The sequence below is a fragment of the Oncorhynchus mykiss genome, chromosome 22 (assembly GCF_057628025.1).
Source record: "Oncorhynchus mykiss isolate SJ-2025 chromosome 22, ASM5762802v1, whole genome shotgun sequence".
Classification (NCBI taxonomy): domain Eukaryota; kingdom Metazoa; phylum Chordata; class Actinopteri; order Salmoniformes; family Salmonidae; genus Oncorhynchus; species Oncorhynchus mykiss.
In genome coordinates this window covers 21,954,627-21,976,151 of record NC_143043.1, presented here as the reverse complement: position 1 = coordinate 21,976,151, position 21,525 = coordinate 21,954,627, and the positions used below count along the sequence as shown (strand labels likewise).

The 21,525-nt window shown below is 42.3% G+C and overlaps 1 protein-coding gene across 4 annotated transcripts in view; it reads right to left on the bottom strand.

Moving 5' to 3' along the window:
* The window catches only part of cyp27a1.1 (cytochrome P450, family 27, subfamily A, polypeptide 1.1), a 41,237-nt gene extending 20,751 nt beyond the window's left edge, over window positions 1–20,486 (bottom strand). Inside the window, exons 1-2 of one of the 4 annotated variants that reach the window (XM_021579237.3) lie at window positions 20,074–20,486; window positions 15,061–15,251 (exon numbers count right to left, since the gene is read on the bottom strand). In XM_021579237.3, coding sequence (XP_021434912.1) covers window positions 15,061–15,251; window positions 20,074–20,316 — 434 coding nt within the window. In that variant the 5' untranslated portion in view covers window positions 20,317–20,486. The remainder of the gene's footprint in view (window positions 1–15,060; window positions 15,252–20,073) is intronic. The other 3 variants (XM_090215723.1, XM_021579238.3, XM_090215722.1) reach the window with 3 other exon arrangements.
* Between the last annotated feature and the right edge of the window lie 1,039 nt (window positions 20,487–21,525).

Below are 21,525 nucleotides of genomic sequence, written 5' to 3'. Positions count from 1 at the left end.
GGATTGTATTTATCATCATTAGTCATTTAGGTCAACATTGGATCATTCAGAGATCCTCACTGAACTTCTGGAGAGAGTTTGCTGCACTGAAAGTAAAGGGGCTGAATAATTTTGCACGCCCAATTTTTCAGTTTTTGATTTGTTAAAAAAGTTTGAAATATCCAATAAATGTCGTTCCACTTCATGATTGTGTCCCACTTGTTGTTGATTCTTCACAAAAAAATACAGTTTTATATCTTTATGTTTGAAGCCTGAGATGTGGCAAAAGGTCGCAAAGTTCAAGGGGGCCGAATACTTTCGCAAGGCACTGTATATATATATATACAGTGCCTTCAGAAAGTATTTACATCCCTTGATTTATTCCACATTTTGTTGTGTTACAGTGTGGGATTAAAATGGATTCATTCATCATTTTGTGTCAACAATCAACACAAAATACTCTGTCAAAGTGGAAGAAAAATATTTACAAAATGTTAGAATTGATGAAAATAAAACACTAATTTATCTTCCTTACATAAGTATTCATCCCCCTGAGTCAATACATGTTAGAATCACCAGTCTTTCTGGATAATTCTAAGAGTTTTGCACACCTGGATTGTACAATGTAAAAATTCTTCAAGCTCTGTCAAGTTGGTTGTTGACCATTGCTAGACAGCCATTTTCAAGTCTTATCATAGATTTTCAAGCCGATTGAAGTAAAAAAATGTAACTAGGCCACTCAGGAACATTCAACGTCGTCTTGGTAAGCAACTCCAGTGTATAGTTGGCCTTGTGTTTTAGGTTATTGTCCTGCTGAAAGGTGAATTTGTCTCCCAGGGTCTGTTGGAAAGCAAACAGAACATGGTTTTCCTCTAGGATTTTGCCTGTGCTTAGCTCTATTTCGTTTCTTGTTTTCGTTTTTTAAAAACTCCTTAACAATGACAAGCATACCCATAACATGATGCAGCCACCACCACGCTTGAAAATATGAAGAGTTGTACTCAGTAATGTGTTGTGTTAGATTTGCCCCAAACATAACGCTTTGTACTCAGGACAAAGTTCATTTTGGGCAGTTTTACTTTAGTGCCTTATTGCAAACAGGATGCATGTTTTGGAATATTCTTATTCTGTTCAGGCTTCCTGCTTTTCACTCTGTCATTTAAGTTAGTATTGTGGAGTAACTACAATGTTGTTGATCCATCCTCAATTTTCTAATATCACAGCCATTAAACTCTAAATGTATTAAAGTCTCCATTGGCTTCACTGTGATATCCCGGAGCGGATTCCTTCCTCTCCGGCAACTGAGTTAGGAATGACGCCTGTATCTTTGTAGTGACTTGGTGTATTGATACACCATCCAAAGTGTAATGAATAACTTCACCATGCTCAAAGTGATAATCAATGTCTGTTTTTTATCATTTTTACCCATCTACCAATAGGTGCCCTTCTTTGAGAGTATTTGAAATTCACTGAGGGACCTTGTGTGGGGTGCAAATCATGTTAAACCCGTTCACATTCTGAAATTGCATTTTTGTCCCCCCCACCCAGTTTTATAATTTTGGCATCAGTGTGCTTTAGGAGTACGTAGACGCCTCTGAGCGGCTGGATTTAGGGCTGTGCAGACAACAGAGCACATGTGGACAGGCTGTGTGAAGGTAAAGCTTCCGAAAGGCTGGCTTAGGAACGGCACAGGGGAGTTGAACAAATGTAGTTATAGATACACAAATATCATACCCCCAAGACATGCTAACCTCTCACCATTAAAATAACAGGGGAGGTTAGCATTTTGGGGGGGGTACGATATTTATGCCTATGTAACGTTCACTCATTATTATTTCCGAGTCATTCAGGGATATACTGTAATCATGGTAGGATCCATATTAATGTAGAAGTGTTTAGAAAACATTCTGTTCTTATTTACAATAAAAGTGACCCAAAATGTCACAATACATGATTTACCATTGAGTTTGAGTTAATTTTGTTTTTACAGGGACAGTGCACATTAATCAACGTTTCAGTAAAAGTGCCGGTTTTAGCCAGCCGGCTAATTTTCAACCGCAGTCCCTGGGCAGGTTATTAAAAACAATTACAATATAGACAATCATTGAGCAGTGAGCACACGCAGAGCAACATAGGACAAGCAAGACGTAGCATACAGACAGAGCAACCTAGAACAAAAAGCAGCAAGACAAAATTCATAAAAGCAACAGTGTTTCCACACCTCACAAGCTACAGACAACATGGAAAGCGGCAATACACCGCTAGGGATTATATTCACAAATCTGACTGACCTTAAGCCATGTCTTCATGCATTTTGTGAAAGTTTGATATGTGGTGCAGTTGTGTGTGTCTGATGGCAGTGTATTCCAGACATAGGAAGCTCTCACAGAGAAAGGGGATTTACTAAAGGTGCTTTTCTTTAAGGGAACTATACAGTCACCTCTCATGGCAGACCTTGTGGATCTGCTGCCATATGTTTGGGTTTTCTGTTTAACAAAAATACTGAGTGGAGGGGGACCCAGGCCATTTACGATCTTGAAAACAAGACGTGAGTCGGTGTATTGCACAAGATTTTCCCAACTCAGGAGCTCGTGCTTTCTGAGGATGTAACAGTGATTATGGCTATTGTGTGACCAAACACTAGTTCAGCCGGGCTGAAACCTAGGGACTCCTGCACAGTTTCACGAGCAGCATCCCAATCTTTCTCAGATTCCAAACAATATTTACTTAGCATAGACTTCAGTGTCTGATGCCATCTTTCAAGCGCACCCTGAGACTCTGGGTGATAGGCGCTTGACACACGGTGCGTAATTGACAAGGATTTTAACACCTGCTTGAAGAGCTTGGATAGGAAATTGGTACCTTGATCGCTTTGTACCACCTTAGGTAACCCGAATGTCGTGAAGAATTTTGTTTCAAATATTTTTTATTAAACACACACAAGAATGGTGTATAGGTATACAAGACAGGTATACAATTCTTATCTAAACATAAAAGAGCAGACAGGAACAACAAGACCCAGAGTTCTGGGTGCAGAACAAATAATACAAAACACGACATACAAAATAAGGACACGTAGAGAGAAAGAGGGAAGATGTCCCCCCAACTGCTCGGGTGGCAGGGCCATCACATGCTGCCCAAAGGTAGATTAAAATATTACAATTGAGAGTGCGTTAATAAGTACAAATTCACAGCGCCGACTCGTCCAAGTAGGAGAGGAAAGGCTGCCAGATTTGATCAAATGTTGATAATTTATTGTTCAGAATATATCTAATTCTTTCTAAGTGTACAGTGTTTGCCAATTCACTGAGCCATAATTTGGTAGAGGGCGCTTCCCTCCTCTTCCAAAACAACAAGATTAGTTTTTTTGCCGAGATGAGACCGTACGAGATTAGTTGTTTTTGGGGGTTGGTTAATCCGTTTAGGGACTCAGATACTCCCAGGATTATCAGAAGCGGGTCTGGATCTATTGAAGTCTCCAAAACTTCAGAGAGGATCCCAAAAATTCCACTCCAATAACCATGCAAGCTAGAGCATAGGGCAAAGCAGTGGAGTAGTGTACCCTGCGTAGCCTGACATTTATCACATGTAGGGGATGTGTCAGGAAATATCCTATGCAGTTTAGTTTTGGAATAGTGTAATCTGTGTAATACCTTGAATTGTATGAGACGATGTCTGGAATTAATGGAGCATGTGTGGATATACTCATCCGTCAAACATGGAAGGTTTAGCATTCCCAAATGTTGGGAGGTGTTTTCTAACGTAGTCTCTAACTTGTAGGTATCTGAAAAAATTACTTCTGGGAAGGTTATAAGTTTCCCTCAGCAGCTCAAAGGAAGCAAAGGTCCCTTCTATGTATAAATCCCCTATGGTACTTATCCCCAATTCTCCCCATCGCTCAAAGGTGTTATCAAGGTTAGAAGGGGCAAAGGAGGGATTCCTGGCGACAGGGAGCATGAATTACATTGGTCTAAGCTCAAAGTGGACTTTAATTTGCTTCCAGATTCGGACTGTGCTATGTATAATAGGATTGTTACAATAAAGTGACATCTCCAGATTGACAGGTGACAAAATCACAGCGCCAATAGAGAACGGGTGACACTCCTCACGCTCCATACTAAGCCAGCTGGATGCCGGAAGTACGTCATCCAGCAGAAACGTAACAATGCGGAGGTTAGCGGCCCAGTAATAAAATATAACATTTGGGAGAGACAATCCTCCTTCCATCTTGGATTTACAGAGGTGTTTTTTACCTATCCTGTGTGTTTTATAATCCCAGATGAAATTATTGATAATTGAGTCCAGTTGTTTATGAAAGGATTTAGGTATGAATACTGGGATGTTCTGATATAGGTAGAGCAGTTGTGGGAGGAAGACCATTTTAATGGCATTAATTCTTCCGAGCAGAGAAATTGGGAGAGTTCTCCAAAATAGTATGTTTGCTTTGAGTTTTTGTATCAGAGAGGGGAAATTCTCTTTAAATAGCAAGGAGTATTGTTTGGTAACTACAATTCCTAGGTAGGTAAATTTTTCTGAAGATAACTTAAATGGGAGATGTTCTAGCCAGGAGATATTTTGCGACCGTATGGGCATTAATTCACTCTTGTTCCAATTTATTCTGTATCCTTGAGAAGGTACCAAACAAATTGATCACATCAAGAATAGCTGGGATACTAGCCTGGGGTTCTGTTACATAGAGGAGGATGTCATCTGCGTATAGGGAGATCTTATTTAGAGTATCTTTAGTATTATAGCCGTATATTGCTGCATGAGATCTAATCGTCTGAGCGAGCGGTTCGATAATTAGGGCGAAGAGCATAGGCGACAGCGCACAACCCTGCCTTGTCCCCCTGTTGAGGTTAAATCAGGGCGACAATGATTGGTTAGTGAGTATTCTGGCACAGGGGTTCCTATATAAAAGCTGGATCCAATTTATGAACCTATCTCCAATATTACATTTCTGTTGGACCTTGAATAGATAGGGCCACTCAACTTGGTCAAAGGCCTTTTCGGCGTCAAGAGATATGACGGCAAGGTCCACGTTGGGTAACCTCTGAGAATACATAATATTGAAGAGGCGCCTGAGATTGAAGAATGAGTTTCTGTTAGGGATAAAGCCAGTCTGATCCGAATGGACCAACTTGCCAATTAAAGTGCTAAGCCTGTTAGCCAGAGTTTTTGCTAAAATCTTTTGGTCTGTATTAAGGAGAGATATTGGTCTGTATGACCCTACCTCTTCTGGATCCTTACCCTTCTTATGTATAACTGTAATGAACGCTTCGTCCAAAGTAGAAGGGAGAGCTCCATCCTCATTGGCCTGAACCAACATTTTGTGCAGATAGGGAGAGAGCATGTTGCTGAATGTTTTATAGAATTCACCAGGGTATCCATCTGGGCCCGGGGTCTTGCCACTCTTTAGAGATTTAATTGTTTCTCGAATTTCATCAAGAGATATTTCCTTATTCAGGAAGTTAGAATCTTCCTGGTTCAAGGCAGGAAGATTACAGTCCTCCAAAAATGTTTGCATCATTAAGGGGTTAGGATCCGCTTTAGATGTATATAGAGTCTCATAAAACTGCCGGAATCTGTCATTGATGTCTTTGGGGGAAGAGAGTAATTCCCCAGATGCAGATTTAACCCTGTGAATTATTCGGTCACTCACATTTTTTCGAAGTTGTCTGGCGAGTAATTTGTGTGGTTTGTCACCAAACTCAAAATATTTTTGCTTGGCATAGAGAAAAGATTTAGCAATTTTAGCTGAGAGAATCTGATTATATTCAAATTTTAAAGAGGTAATTTTTTTATGTTTCTCCATAGATGGGTGGCTAGCATTCTCCCTATCCAGTAAGTGAATTTGTCCCTCCAGTTCTTCCAGTTTTCCTCTGTTTTGCCTACTCCTGGCAGCCTGAAAGGAGATGATACAGCCTCTCAGATAAGCCTTCAGTGTTTCCCACAATAATGCTGGGGAGGTCTCTGTGTTGTCGTTGGTATCAAAGAAAAATGGAATTTGGTCTTTAAGATATTCACAGAATGTTGATTCTGTGAGGAGCTGAGGATTCAACCTCCAGACCCTCTCGTTTGGTACAATGTCACCCAATCTCAGGGAAAAGGTGAGTGGACTGTGGTCCGAGATTATAATATCATGATACCTCACATTACAGGTATAGGGGAGTAGTCTAGCATCCAACAAAAAGTAGTCAATTCGAGTGTAAACCTTGTGAACATGAGAGTAAAAGGAGTATTCCCTACCCGTAGGGTTAGCGATCCTCCATATATCAAATAAGTTCGAATTTTTTATGTAGGTATTCAAGAATTCGCTTGAATAGGAGGTAGGGGTTCGCCGGGTAGAGGATCTATCCAAATATTGGTCTAGCACACAGTTAAGGTCCCCTCCAATGACCAGGTTAGTATGGGAGATATCTGGAATCAGGGCAAGGACTCTTTTGAAAAAAGAGGGGTTGTCAATGTTTGGCCCATAGATATTTAGTAGAGTTACTGAGGTAGAGTGGATTTCTCCTATTGCGATCACATACCGACCCTCTTTATCCGCAATAGTGGTTTTATGTAGAAAGGGAATTCCTTTCCGTACCAGAATCGCTGTGCCTCTCGTTTTGGCAGAGAAGTTAGAATGATACACTTGCCCCACCCACCTACACTTAAGTCTGCTATGAGAGTTATTCTTCAGATGGGTTTCTTGCAAAAATATAATATCAGGCGAGAGTGCTTTCAAGTGGGCTAGGACCTTGCCCCTCTTAATTGGTTTGTTTAAACCCTTGACATTCCAGGAAGTGAATGTAAGCCCCGCCCTCCTCTCGTTTGTAGTTCCTATGGGGGCCTGCATACCATGTAACTTGATAAAAAGGTAAGAAAGCGCACCAAACCATCACGATCAGCATATGTAGCACCTATACCCGAGCAGTATCCAACCCACCCCTCCCCCCCTGCAAGCACCTTTACTTCCCACCCTGTTCCCCTAATTTCCCCAACACTTACCCCCCCATCAACCCACATTTAACAGGCATGTACAGACAGGAGAGAAAAAAAAGGAAAAATAAAAATAATAAACACATTGTCTGGCCGATGCCAAAAAAGCACGGCGCGACCTCGAACAAGAGGTAAAACAAAAATAAAATCCCAACTATACGTTCACCTCTCACTATCCTAGAACTTCTACTAACATATGAACTGAGGAGGCTCCCGCGAGTTAAGTGTTCAGTTAGCATCTAATAAACCTAAACAGAATAAGTTGCAACTTAAACATATTGCGCATTTAAGCGTCATCCTGGGTCAATCCCAGAGATAAGCAAGATATAGCCTCAATATTATATTGCTAAGCACTGCCGGTCAAAAAATAAACCATCCGCAACTGACATAGTCAGCCGTACCTTTACATACTGTGGGTCAGGAGATCGGAACAAGGATTTGTTAAAAACGTTCCCCCCATAAACAAAATATGTTTAATAAAAAATAAATAAAAATATATACATTTTATATATATATATATATATATATATATATATATATATATATATAATGTATATATTTTTATTAAACATATTTTGTTTATGGGGGGAACGTTTTTAACGACACACACACACACACACACACACACACACACGTATGTATACATACCCACACAAAAATCATATATACAAATATATATTTAAAGAATATGTATATACATCCATATGCACATATACACATACAAACATTCATACCCCAGAATAACTACACTGATTTAAAATATACACATACATAATACTAAAATGCTAAGAGAAAATAGTAATAAAGTACAAATAGTAATTATATGTACGCACACGTACACAGACATTAGCACTACACCTGGCTGGGCTGGTGGGACTCTAGTCGGGAGAGAGGCCCACGGCCAGACAAAGGCAGAACGGCACAAAACATCAACCTGCTAACCAGGTGTCTGCCCCCTCCCAACCATCACCCCCAGTCCCCTGCAAGCAATAAATACATGGTATGGTAGTAAGAATAATGTAAGGATTGTAAAATAAATAACGAAACAAAACAAGTGGGGGAATATAAGTATATCCGTCCGAAGGTGTCAGTGATCAAACCTGGAAGTAAAAAATATGCATCGCTGAGCACAGCCGGGATGAAAGTGAATGTAACGTTAATTGAGAGCTCTGACCGCCATCCATTGGTCTGCTCAGCGTCTTACATGTTCGGTAGCCCTTGTTGAGCCCGTTTAATACGTTTTCACTCAATATGGTATAGTATGGATTCGAGTCCATGAGCAGACCCTAACACGCAATAACAAGGCACTCTAACCCGTACGGGGGATTGGTGTATATCCCCGGATAAACTTCTCTGCGTCCAAAACCGAGGAGAGCCAAATCTTCTCACCGGAAGGCGGGGTAATTCTTAGTCTTGCAGGGAAGAGTAAGGCTGGGCGAAGATGGAGTTTGTAGAGTTTGGTCATGACATCTCTGTAGTCGGCGCGATGCTTTGCCACATCGGGCGCATAATCCTCATAGACACGGAATGGATGCCCTTTATGCGATAGGTTGCCCCTCATTCGAGCTTCACGCAGGATAAGATCATTGGTCTTGAAACTGTGACAACAGATGATTACTGGGCGAGGACGTTTGCCCGGTCCAGGCACTGGGACAAGGGAGCGATGTGTGCGGTCCAGCTGGGGATCCGAATCCAAAACATCCGATCCCATTGCATCCTTCAATAGCTTGGCGAAGAAGTCGGTGGGGCGAGAGCCCGCCTCTACCCCCTCTGCCAGACCAACAACGCGAAGGTTATTACGTCTGGATCGGCCCTCCAGGTCCACCACTTTCACAGAAAGCCTCTGCACAGTATCCTGCAATGACGTGCATAGCTTCTCTAACTCGTCGATCCTACCAGCGTTGAATTCAGAAGCTTTCTCAAGGTCCACAATACTCTGGCCATGCGAAGCAACCGTTCGAATGATGCTCTCGATTTTGGTGTCCAGTTCAGCAATAGTGGCCTTAAGATCCTCAGCTATAGCAACACGTAGCTCCCCCAAAGCCCGGGTAAGTTCTGTAAGTGTCACGTTGTTGCATGTGCCTCCCGCCATGTCTGTCTCGTTGTTTAGTGGGGAGTAGGCCTCCGCTGTGGATTTATTGTCCTTTGGTCGCTTATTACTCGGCATTTTCATATAAAAAGTTACAATCTTGTATTAGAAAGAAACGTTTGTTGTAAAAAGTGCCATAAAGTAGGTTAAATTAGATTAATTCGCAAAAAAGTTGCAGGAGCCTCTCAAGCACAGCCGTTCACTCCAACATGCTAGCTCCTCCCCCGTCGTGAAGAATTTTATTAAGGCTTTACTCACTACCGGGTCTGTAATCCTTCGCAGAGGAATAGCCTCGGGGTATCTTGTAGCCATACACATTATCGTTAACAAAAACTGGTTACCCGATTTTGTCTTCGGTAACCGTCCGACACAATCAACCACCACATGCTCGAATGGTTCACCTATGACAGGTATGGGACAAAGAGGAGCGGGAGGAATAACCTGATTTGGTTTTCCTGTTATCTGACATGTGTGGCATGTCCGACAGAACTGAGCCACATCTTGTTTTAAACCCGGCCAAAAGAAATGTCGAAGGATCCGATCATAAGTCTTTGTGATTCCTAAATGACCAGACCACTGGTGATCATGAGCAAGGGATAACACATTTTGTCGAAAGGCTGTAGGAATCACTATTTGGTAAACAGCATTCCAATCTCCACCCGCGTCAACATGGGATTTCCATTTACGCATGAGGAGATTACCATCAATGAAGTAAGCCATGTTCTTCTTCTTTACATCTTCCAACGAGACAACACTAGAAAAACATTTAGCAAGCTTGTTGTCAACCTTTTGGTTAGCAATCAGCTGCTCACGAGTGACTGGTAACTGTATTGCAGCAGCAATAAGTTCAACGTTCTTTGATTCTTTCCTGGGCTGTTTGTCAGAGGTGATCAACTTCTCAGAGGTATCACACAATCCATCCTCTTGATCAACCTCTTTGAACAGAACAGTGTTCGGCAATATCGTTACCCATTATAAAGGTCACACCTTTCACTGGCAACATAGGACGTACCCCCACTCTGAATATTCCACTGATTAACTCAGAGTGTACTTTCACAAAGTGCAATGGCACAAAACCCATTTCAATACCCTGCACTAACACACTGGAACCACAGTATGTATCGTCAGATAAGGGCAACACATCAGAAAATATAAACGACTGCGTATCTCTAAGGATTTTAACCGGACGCTGAGACGCGTCGTCATTCGTTAGGGACACAAACCCCTTGAAAATGAATAACTGCGGTCGGGGACTGAGACTTTCAAACTGCAGTTACCCTGAGGCACCTGTTTTGTTGCAGACCTCACAACCGTACGAATTAGACCAACACCTGTTGGCGGCTTGGCACGAAGAGGCATCCCTTGTTTGCGTTTAAGCATGAAGCAATCATTAATCATATGTCCCACTTTATGACAATAGAAACAGGAACGCTCATTCTTCTGGCGTGCTTGATATACTACCGCTGGCCGACTAGGGCTAAAGGTAGGAAACTCAGTTGCTCTACTCTCAGTATGAGCCGAAAACACACTCTTGTGCGTCAACACAAACTCGTCTGCCAACACAGACGCTTCTGCCAGGGAGGATACTTTCTGTTCGTTTAGGTAAACTGCAATGCGTTCGGGTAAGCACTTTTTAAACTCTTCCAACAAGATTAACTCCCGGAGAGAGTTGAAATCAGTTACCTTACTAGCAGCATGCCATTTATCACAGATTTCCTTTGTCTCTAGCAAATTCCACAAAAGTCTTACTAGAAGACTTTCTATGAGACCTAAATCTCTGTCGGTATGCCTCAGGCACAAGCTCATAAGCACGAAGAACAGTAGCTTTGACCACTTCATAATTCAAACTGTCCTCCAGAGGTAGCGCTGACAAAACCTCTTGGGCTTTACCAGTTAATTTACACTGAAGTAAAAGGCACCATACCTCTTCAGGCCATTTCAATGCTACGGCTATACGCTCAAATACACAAAAATAGGAGTCAACCTCCGACTCTCTGAACAAAGGTACTAAGGCAATCTGCCTACTAATGTCAAACGTGTTTGAGGACACAGCAGGTGAGGACGACTCACTAACAGTGACAGCAGGACCGGAGGCTAGCCTCGCTGTCTCTGCCTCCAGTTCCATCTGGCGCATTTTAAACGTCATCTGCCGTTGTTCTTTATCTGCCTCAATTTTACACATCTCCAAATCTAAATGCCGCTGTTCTCTTTCTGCCTCAATTTTACACATCTCCAACTGGAGAGTCTCTCGCCTAATTTGGGCTCTCACAGTTGGAACTGTGCTAAACGGACATCCCTCCTGGCATCACCATTTGACAGTGGGGAGAGTGGATCAAAACGGGACAACATGGCTGGTGTTTTAGCCTCTCCCTCATTATCAGACACCAATGGGCTTACAGGAGCAGCAACATCCGCTACAGGGGTAGTAGGCTCAGGCAGCGGTAACACAAGCAACTGCTCTTCCAACAATACATTTAACACTAGCTGTTTAACCTCCGCCTTAACTAAACTCTGAGGAATCAATATTGAATAATGGTCAGCCAAGGTCATTAAGTCAACTCTACGACATTTGTCAAAAACCTCCCACGAAGGGTTATCCAAAAAGGATTTCAAATCAAAAGTAGCCATCTTAAACTACTTCACAAGCGCCAAAGAAAATAGCAAACACTAATGCTACTTCAGCTATGACGCTCAACACTGAACTATACCACTATCACAATCTACATGAGCGGCATGGGTGTCAGTTATGACAAATCCCGGATGAGCCCCCACTTATGTTACGAATCCCTTTTGGCCCGACAGTCTAGGGGGGGGATGGTAATGAGACCCGTAACATAACTCATGCAAATTATAATTGTGACAAAGTAAAAATGTGAACGAAATAACCACGACAACTGAAATCTACCGTCAAACTCAAGGTTTATTAATAAACACACAGTAATGGGGGGGGGGGGGGGGGGTAGGAAAAGGGGCTGAGCTGGACCCAAGGAAAGAAACAATAAGCATCCAAAACACCCCTAAGCTAGACTAGCCTACTTTAACAACAGCTAACTAACTAACCAAAAATACAGTGGGTGGTCCGCCCAGTTCTAACTAGTGTATTTAACAAAGTCTACCTACGGGTAGTGTATGCTTAAAACACAAAGAGCGAGTGAAACACAGCGATCTACAGACATGGCATTTACAGAGAGATTGAGCTCTAGAGCAAACAACTGATGGGGTTTTTAAACCAAGGGAAAATAACTGTGATTGGGTAGGAAACAGGAGGAGGTGTGTCTTCTGATTGATGATTGGATTGTTGACTGATTGGGGAGTGATGATTTTCACCTGTGAGGGGAGAAGGAGAGAAAAGAAACACACACACACAGGATACTTGTATCCGTAACAGGCTTCCTATCAAGCACTTTGAGAGCCTGTTTGTAGACAGACTGAATAGGTCTTAATGTTGTACAGCAAGCTTGGGCCCAGCTAGTAAAGCAGTATGTTAAGTGGGGGAGTATCATATATTTGAAGTACAGTTTTGCTACCTCTGTAGTCAAACAATTTCATATAAATAGGAAATTAGCTAGGTTGAATTTGGTTATTTGAATTACCTTTTTCACATGCTTTTTAAAAGTGGAAGGAATCAAGTATGATGCCAAGGTACTTAAAATCAGATACCACCTGGAGCTTCTCCCCTGACACATAGACATCTGGCTCAGTAACATCTGTTGCCCTCTTTGTGAAGAAGGGCACAGGTCGCAATTGTAAATGAGAACTTGTTCTCAACTTGCCTACCTGGTTAAATAAAGGTGAAATAAAAATAAATAAAAAAGAACATGCAAACAGTTTTTTTCACATTGAGATGCAAACACGAGTCACTGAGACACTTTGTAACCTGGACCATTACAGTATTGGACCATTACAGACCATTACAGTTCTTGTGCAGCTTGTTGTTTGCTCTTTGCATGCACATATCACTGTATCATCTGCATACATTTGAACTTCAGACCCAGTACAAACAGAACGCAGATCATTAATGTACAGGATGAACAGGAGGGGCCCCAGTATTGACCCTTAGGGCACGCCCACATCATAGCTAAGAGTGGGCGACAGCTCATTGCTCACTCTGACACACTGAGTTGTGCCTTCAAGGTATGATTTCATTCATTTCTATTGGGCGTAAAATAATCAGCAAATGAATCCAACAAATGTCTAGAGTCACAAGCTTGATGTAGTTATTGCGTGCTATGAATATGGGACCAAATAAATTAACTTTTTACTACTTTAATGCACATACACTACCGTTCAAAAGTTTGGGGTCACTTAGAAATGTCCTTGTTTTTTTAAATAAAAGCACCTTTTTTGTCCATTAAAATAACATCAAATTATTCAGGAAAACACTGTAGACATTGTTAATGTTGTAAATGACTATTGTAACTAGATTCTTTAGACTTGTTGAGTATCTGGAGCTTCAGCATTTGTGGGTTCGATTATAGGCTCAAAATGGCCAGAAACAAAGGACTTTCTTCTGAAACTCATCAAGTCTATTCTTGTTCTGAGAAATGAAGGCTATTCCATGCGAGAAATTGGCAAGAAACTGAAGATCTCGTATAACGCTGTGTACTACTTCCTTCACAGAAAAGCGCAAACTGGCTCTAATCGGAATAGAAAGAGGAGTGGGAGGCCCCAGTGCACAACTGAGCAAGAGGACAAGTACATTAGAGTGTCTAGTTTGAGAAACAGATGCCTCACAAGTAATCAACTGGCAGCCTCATTAAATAGTACCTGCAAAACATCTGGCTCAATGTCAACAGTGAAGAGACGACTCAGGGATGCTGGCCTAGGCAGAGTTCCTCTGTCCAGTGTCTGTGTTCTTTGGCCCATCTTGATCTTTTTTTAAAAATGTTATTATTGGCCAGTATGGCTTTTTCTTTGCAACTCTGCCTAGAAGGCCAGCATCCCGGAGTCGCCTCTTCACTGTTGACGTTGAGACTGGTGTTTAGAGGGTCTTCTAGGCAGAAAATAAATTACCTGACAAATGTACACTATTGTACCTCAAACAATAACAGGCAACCACCGTCTCCCACACTGCTAGCTGTCGGGCAGGCGAACAGTGAGTACTGGAATGTCCACTAGTCTGAAACGTCATTACCAAATAACACTTTTACTAAGCTAACATATGCAATTGTTTTAAGATGTTCGAATGGATCATTTAGCCATTTGATTTAGAGTTTTAGGACACCTTTAGGTATAAAAAAAATGGCCTTTACTACTAACCAATGGAAACACATTGAATAACAAGTTCATAAATGGCAAAACAGACCGTCAAAAAATAAACCATAAGGAATAAGGTTTTTAAGTGTCTGTCCTATATCTAGGAGATAAGAAAGCTCAGGAATTTCATTTTTGTTAGCACAAAACTACCTCTGTACTGCCTTTCATTCCTTTGTATGGATTACCTTCAGACATTCCGAGTAAAACGGAGGACAGCATCACGTTTGTGAGTGTCACAGGTCTATAGAGTGGTCATAAGTTTGTAGGCCGTTCGAATGCTGCAAACCTTTTTATGAGAATACATTTTCGGGATGTCTCGTGGTCTGAAAAACACTGCTGTAGCTCGGCCACCTTCCACCACAGGTGTGGAAGGCCACCACAGGCAGATGCGGTGGATTTAGACACAGCCCATGCAAAAAATACAGTATCTCTAGCTTGCTTCTGACAGATGTTTATGGGGATTTGTTTATTATGTTACTTACATTGACGCACAGGTGAGTCAATAGAGGATTTTAATAGCCTATGTCACTTTGGTTGTTGGAGCTTCATCAAGGTTTGTAAGTAAATCTGGCTTTCATAAGAGCCCGTGCTTACCCAGACACCGACCTCACCGCATCACTGAGTGTGATCATAAGACATACTATATATGTACAGTATATTCTAACGTGACTGCTTTCCCCTTGCCACTGCTATATCCCTCTTTTATGTGATCTCATCACTTCCCATCAACAGATGGCATCCCTGGGCCTTACTCAGTGAAGGGGCCGTAACCAATGCCCCTCAGGTCCCGGTAGTCTGTCCAGAGGGACATGTCTCCTCGGCTGGGGAACCTCTCATCCTTCCTAAGCAGCTCCTCCAGTAGCTCCACACTGTTGAGAACAACGGAGTTAATGCTGCCTACGCCTATTTTGTACATGGGGCCGTACAGCTGCTTCTCATACACCTAGCACACAGAGGGAAAGTGAGAGAGAGAGCGAGCGAAGAGCGGGGTTACATATAGTATAGGCCTACTTTGTTGTACACACATCTACTATTCAATCTTTTCCACATTGTTATGTAACTGAAAAGCTGGATTGATATTAGTAAATGGGGTCAACAAATCTTTCAACATTCTGGTACAATAAATGTAAACCGCTGTACTTTGGTAATCCCTGCTGTGTCAATGAGGATTGTATTTCCAGGGCAAGACAGCTCTTGGAGAAGGTAAACAACACTGCACGTCAGCAGAGACTGCCTGTTTTCCTTAAGTTGCACTCCTCTGCGGGATACTACGGCAACAAATATAATATATATATATATATACTGCTCAAAAAAATAAAGGGAACACTAAAATAACACATCCTAGATCTGAATGAATGAAATATTCTTATTAAATACTTTTTTCTTTACATAGTTGAATGTGCTGACAACAAAATCACACAAAAATTATCAATGGAAATCAAATTTAGCAACCCATGGAGGTCTGGATTTGGAGTCACACAAAATGAATGTGGAAAACCACACTACAGGCTGATCCAACTCTGATGTAATGCCCTTAAAACAAGTCAAAATGAGGCTCAGTAGTGTGTGTGGCCTCCACATGCCTGTACGACCTCCCTACAATGCCTGGGCATGCTCCTGATGAGGTGGCGGATGGTCTCCTGAGGGATCTCCTCCCAGACCTGGACTAAAGCATCCGCCAACTCCTGGACAGTCTGTGGTGCAATGTGGCGTTGGTGGATGGAGCGAGACATGATGTCCCAGATGTGCTCAATTGGATTCAGGTCTGGGGAACGTGCGGGCCAGTCCATAGCATCAATGCCTTCCTCTTGCAGGAACTGCTGACACACTCCAGCCACATGAGGTCTAGCATTGTCTTGCATTAGGAGGAACCCAGGGCCAACCGCACCAGCATATGGTCTCACAAGGGGTCTGAGGATCTCATCTCGGTACCTAATGGCAGTCAGGCTACCTCTGGCGAGCACATGGAGGCCCCCCAAAGAAATGCCACCTCACACCATGACTGACCCACCGCCAAACCGGTCATGCTGGAGGATGTTGCAGGCAGCAGAACGTTCTCCACGGCGTCTCCAGACTGTCACGTCTGTCACATGTGCTCAGTCTGAACCTGCTTTCATCTGTGAAGAGCACAGGGCGCCAGTGGCGAATTTGCCAATCTTGGTGTTCTCTGGCAAATGCCAAACGTCCTGCACGGTGTTGGGCTGTAAGCACAACCCCCACCTGTGGACGTCGGGCCCTCATACCACCCTCATGGAGTCTGTTTCTGACCGTTTGAGCAGACACATGCACATTTGTGGCCTGCTGGAGGTCATTTTGCAGGGCTCTGGCAGTGCTCCTCCTGCTCCTCCTTGCACAAAGGCGGAGGTAGCGGTCCTGCTGCTGGGTTGTTGCCCTCCTACGGCCTCCTCCACGTCTCCTGATGTACTGGCCTGTCTTCTGGTAGCGCCTCCATGCTCTGGACACTACGCTAACAGACACAGCAAACCTTCTTGCCACAGCTCGCATTGATGTGCCATCCTGGATGAGCTGCACTACCTGAGCCACTTGTGTGGGTTGTAGACTCAGTCTCATGCTACCACTAGAGTGAAAGCACCGCCAGCATTCAAAAGTGACCAAAACATCAGCCAGGAAGCATAGGAACTGAGAAGTGGTCTGTGGTCACCACCTGCAGAACCACTCTTTTATTGGGGGTGTCTTGCTAATTGCCTATAATTTCCACCTGTTTTCTATTCCATTTGCACAACAGCATGTGACATTTATTGTCAATCAGTGTTGCTTCCTAAGTGGACAGTTTGATTTCACAGAAGTGTGATTGACTTGGAGTTACATTGTGTTGTTTAAGTGTTCCCTTTATTTTTTTGAGCAGTATATATATACATACATACATACACACACACACACACACACACACACACACACACACACACACACACACACACACACACACACACACACACACTCTCTCCTTTATTTAACCAGGTAGGCCAGTTGAGAACAAGTTCTCATTTACAACCTGACCAAGAAAGCAAAGCAGTGAGACAGGATGAGGGAGGTAACGTAAACTCATCCCATTCCGTACAAATGTGCGCAACCGCAACATTCAAACGAGGCTACAAAGAAAACTAATGGGACTGTAGCGACTGTGTTGACTTCAAAATCGGGGGTGTGAACTAGGTTTCTATTCAAGCGTTGATCGACATGGTAATGGCTCTATAGTATTGGAGAAAAGTTGAAAAAAACAGACCCTCAGTTACATCGGGACTTGTCATGTCGTAATGTACAGGACGCATAAAGAAATGATTTCTGTCTTACAATCTCTCTCCACCAGGTGTAGCACTACTCTCTTCCTTTAAAAACAAGAAATGGACAGTGACGGGGTAAGGGGGGGATACATACAGTGCCTTGCGAAAGTATTCGGCCCCCTTGAACTTTGCGACCTTTTGCCACATTTCAGGCTTCAAACATAAAGATATAAAACTGTATTTTTTTGTGAAGAATCAACAACAAGTGGGACACAATCATGAAGTGAAACGACATTTATTGGATATTTCAAACTTTTTTAACAAATCAAAAACTGAAAAATTGGGCGTGCAAAATTATTCAGCCCCTTTACTTTCAGTGCAGCAAACTCTCTCCAGAAGTTCAGTGAGGATCTCTGAATGATCCAATGTTGACCTAAATGACTAATGATGATAAATACAATCCACCTGTGTGTAATCAAGTCTCCGTATAAATGCACCTGCACTGTGATAGTCTCAGAGGTCCGTTAAAAGCGCTGAGAGCATCATGAAGAACAAGCAACACACCAGGCAGGTCCGAGATACTGTTGTGAAGAAGTTTAAAGCCGGATTTGGATACAAAAAAAATTCCCAAGCTTTAAACATCCCAAGGAGCACTGTGCAAGCGATAATATTGAAATGGAAGGAGTATCAGACCACTGCAAATCTACCAAGACCTGGCCGTCCCTCTAAACTTTCAGTTCATACAAGGAGAAGACTGATCAGAGATGCAGCCAAGAGGCCCATGATCACTCTGGATGGACTGCAGAGATCTACAGCTGAGGTGGGAGACTCTGTCCATAGGACAACAATCAGTCGTATATTGCACAAATCTGGCCTTTATGGAAGAGTGGCAAGAAGAAAGCCATTTCTTAAAGATATCCATAAAAAGTGTTGTTTAAAGTTTGCCACAAGCCACCTGGGAGACACACCAAACATGTGGAAGAAGGTGCTCTGGTCAGATGAAACCAGAATTGAACTTTTTGGCAACAATGCAAAACGTTATGTTTGGCGTAAAAGCAACACAGCTGAACACACCATCCCCACTGTCAAACATGGTGGTGGCAGCATCATGGTTTGGGCCTGCTTTTCTTCAGCAGGGACAGGGAAGATGGTTAAAATTGATGGGAAGATGGATGGAGCTAAATACAGGACCATTCTGGAAGAAAACCTGATGGAGTCTGCAAAAGACCTGAGACTGGGACGGAGATTTGTCTTCCAACAAGACAATGATCCAAAACATAAAGCAAAATCTACAATGGAATGGTTCAAAAATAAACATATCCAGGTGTTAGAATGGCCAAGTCAAAGTCCAGACCTGAATCCAATCGAGAATCTGTGGAAAGAACTGAAAACTGCTGTTCACAAATGCTTTCCATCCAACCTCACTGAGCTCGAGCTGTTTTGCAAGGAGGAATGGGAAAAAATGTCAGTCTCTCGATGTGCAAAACTGATAGAGACATACCCCAAGCGACTTACAGCTGTAATCGCAGCAAAAGGTGGCGCTACAAAGTATTAACTTAAGGGGGCTGAATAATTTTGCACGCCCAATTTTTCAGTTTTTGATTTGTTAAAAAGTTTGAAATATCCAATAAATGTCATTCCACTTCATGATTGTGTCCCACTTGTGGTTGATTCTTCACAAAAAAATACAGTTTTATATCTTTATGTTTGAAGCCTGAAATGTGGCAAAAGGTCGCAAAGTTCAAGGGGGCCGAATACTTTCGCAAGGCACTGTAGTTATTTTTTGCGTCATTGCATGCGATCATCATTCTCAAAAAACGCTGTTTATTTCTAAGATCACTTTACGACCGCCCTAAAAAAACTGTTTCAAATTTGACACAATCCTTCAAATAGGTATGTAATGACACATTATATAAACTCTTTATAGTGTTTTATTTACATTTTAGAGGCGATAAGGTGATAAGTTGGACAGATCGAGTGAAAAAAACACATTTTCCCACAACATCTCTCCGTCTCACTATCACGCATTAGTTTTGCTTCCCCACCCGCCATTTTTAAAAAGACCCGACGGGGCTCATTGCCTGCTTGAATTATGCAGAAACGGGCAGTTTAAGTCATGTAATTAATTGAGGTTCCAGTTATAAGGTCTAAAAAAAAATAGCAGATCCGTACCACGTTGGGTGAGGCGGGTTGGAGGAAGGTATATTTAATTCGAAGATGGAAAGAGATTGAAATGTATATAGAAAAAAAGCTGAATATTTACAAGGGACAAAAATAAACATGTCTTGGGTTAAATCCACGGTCTCTGTGGGTCAGCTGTGGCTAGACACAAAAACTCACCCTGGCTGACACGGATCTCATGTTTCAATTTGTTAGTAAATATCAGAAACACACAGTAAGATATTGGAAACTTACAGGACCCAAAACATAGAGAGGGGTAAATATTTGCAGCAAGCCACCTTGAGTACCAAAGAAAACATAGAGAGCCCGCTTAGAATACACACATTTCCTTTTTTCCTGTACCTGTAGCTCATGTAGGCGCTTGTAGTAGCCTTGGACATACAATCTGTACAACATCTCCCTGGTTTTAATCCTGGGGAGGTCATCCTCGGTCCGAATCTTATCCTGGGAGGTGGACGGTTGGGCGACTGAGGGAGAAGGGGTGCCTCCTGCAGCCCTGGTGTAGACCAGAGACAGGGCAGTAGGGAACGGCAGGAGCCAGCGGCCGCTCCTCTGCACCATACTCTGGGCCAGACAGACTACCATGATGGGAGCAGTACAAGGAATGTCTAAAAACACAGGGCTTCTGTTTCACCAGTGAGACTGGGGAGGGGCCATATCCCTGGGATCCTAAGGAGGTTAACCCTTCAGCTCCAACACTGGAGAAGAGGAATATAAGGAATGTCCCCTTGTTGAAGAGAAGCCCTACAGGAAGTAATGCTTACTTGGAACAGAGAAATAACAGAAGGCACAGAAGTCACTGTCACTGTCTCCTGTGTTGAGAAATTAAAAATCTCAGATAAAAAAACGGCTGTGGGCAGTGTTGGGGAGTAGTGAACGACATGTAGTTCAACTAGTAATTTAACTACATTTTTGCAGTAGCTTTGTGGTAGTTGAACTAAATTCAAAGCTTGGTAGTGTTTGAGTTGTTAATGACTTTTTTGCCATGTAGCTGTCTAGTTAACTACTGGAACTACACACTACTTTCTTTGCAAAAACTAAAAGAAAGAATTAATACCCATTGACTTATTCCACATTTTGTTGTGTTACAGCCTAAATTCTAAATTGATTAAATATATTTATCTCGTCCATCTACACACAATACCCCATAATGACAAAGTGAAAACATGTTTTTAGAAATGTTTCCTAATTTATTGAAAATGAAATACAGTATCTCACTTACATAAGTATTCTCACCCCTGAGTAGATACTTTGTAGAAGAAACTTTGGCAGCGATTACAGCTATAAGTCTTTCTGGGTAAGTCTCTAAGAGCTTTCCACGCCTGGATTGTGCAACATGTTCCTATTATTATTTTCAAAATTCTTCAAGCTCTGTCAAATTGTTTGTTGATCATTGCAAGACAACCATTTTCAGGTCTTGCCATAGATTTTCAAGTAGATTTCATTCAAAACTGTAACTCGGCCACTCAGGAACATTCACTGTCTTCTTGGTAAGCAACTCCAGTGTATATTTGTCCTTGTGTTTTAGGTTACTGTCCTGTTGAGAGGTGAATTAATCTCCCAGTGTCTGGTGGAAAGCAGACAGAAAACGTTTTTCCTCTAGGATTTTGATTGTGCTTAGCTCCATTCCATTTATTTTTCATCCTGAAAAACTCCCCAGTTTTTAATGATTACAAGCATACCCATAACATCAAATTAAATCAAATTGTATTTGTCACACACACATGGTTAGCAGATGTTAATGCGAGTGTAGCGAAATGCTTGTACTTCTAGTTCCGACCGTGCAGTAATATC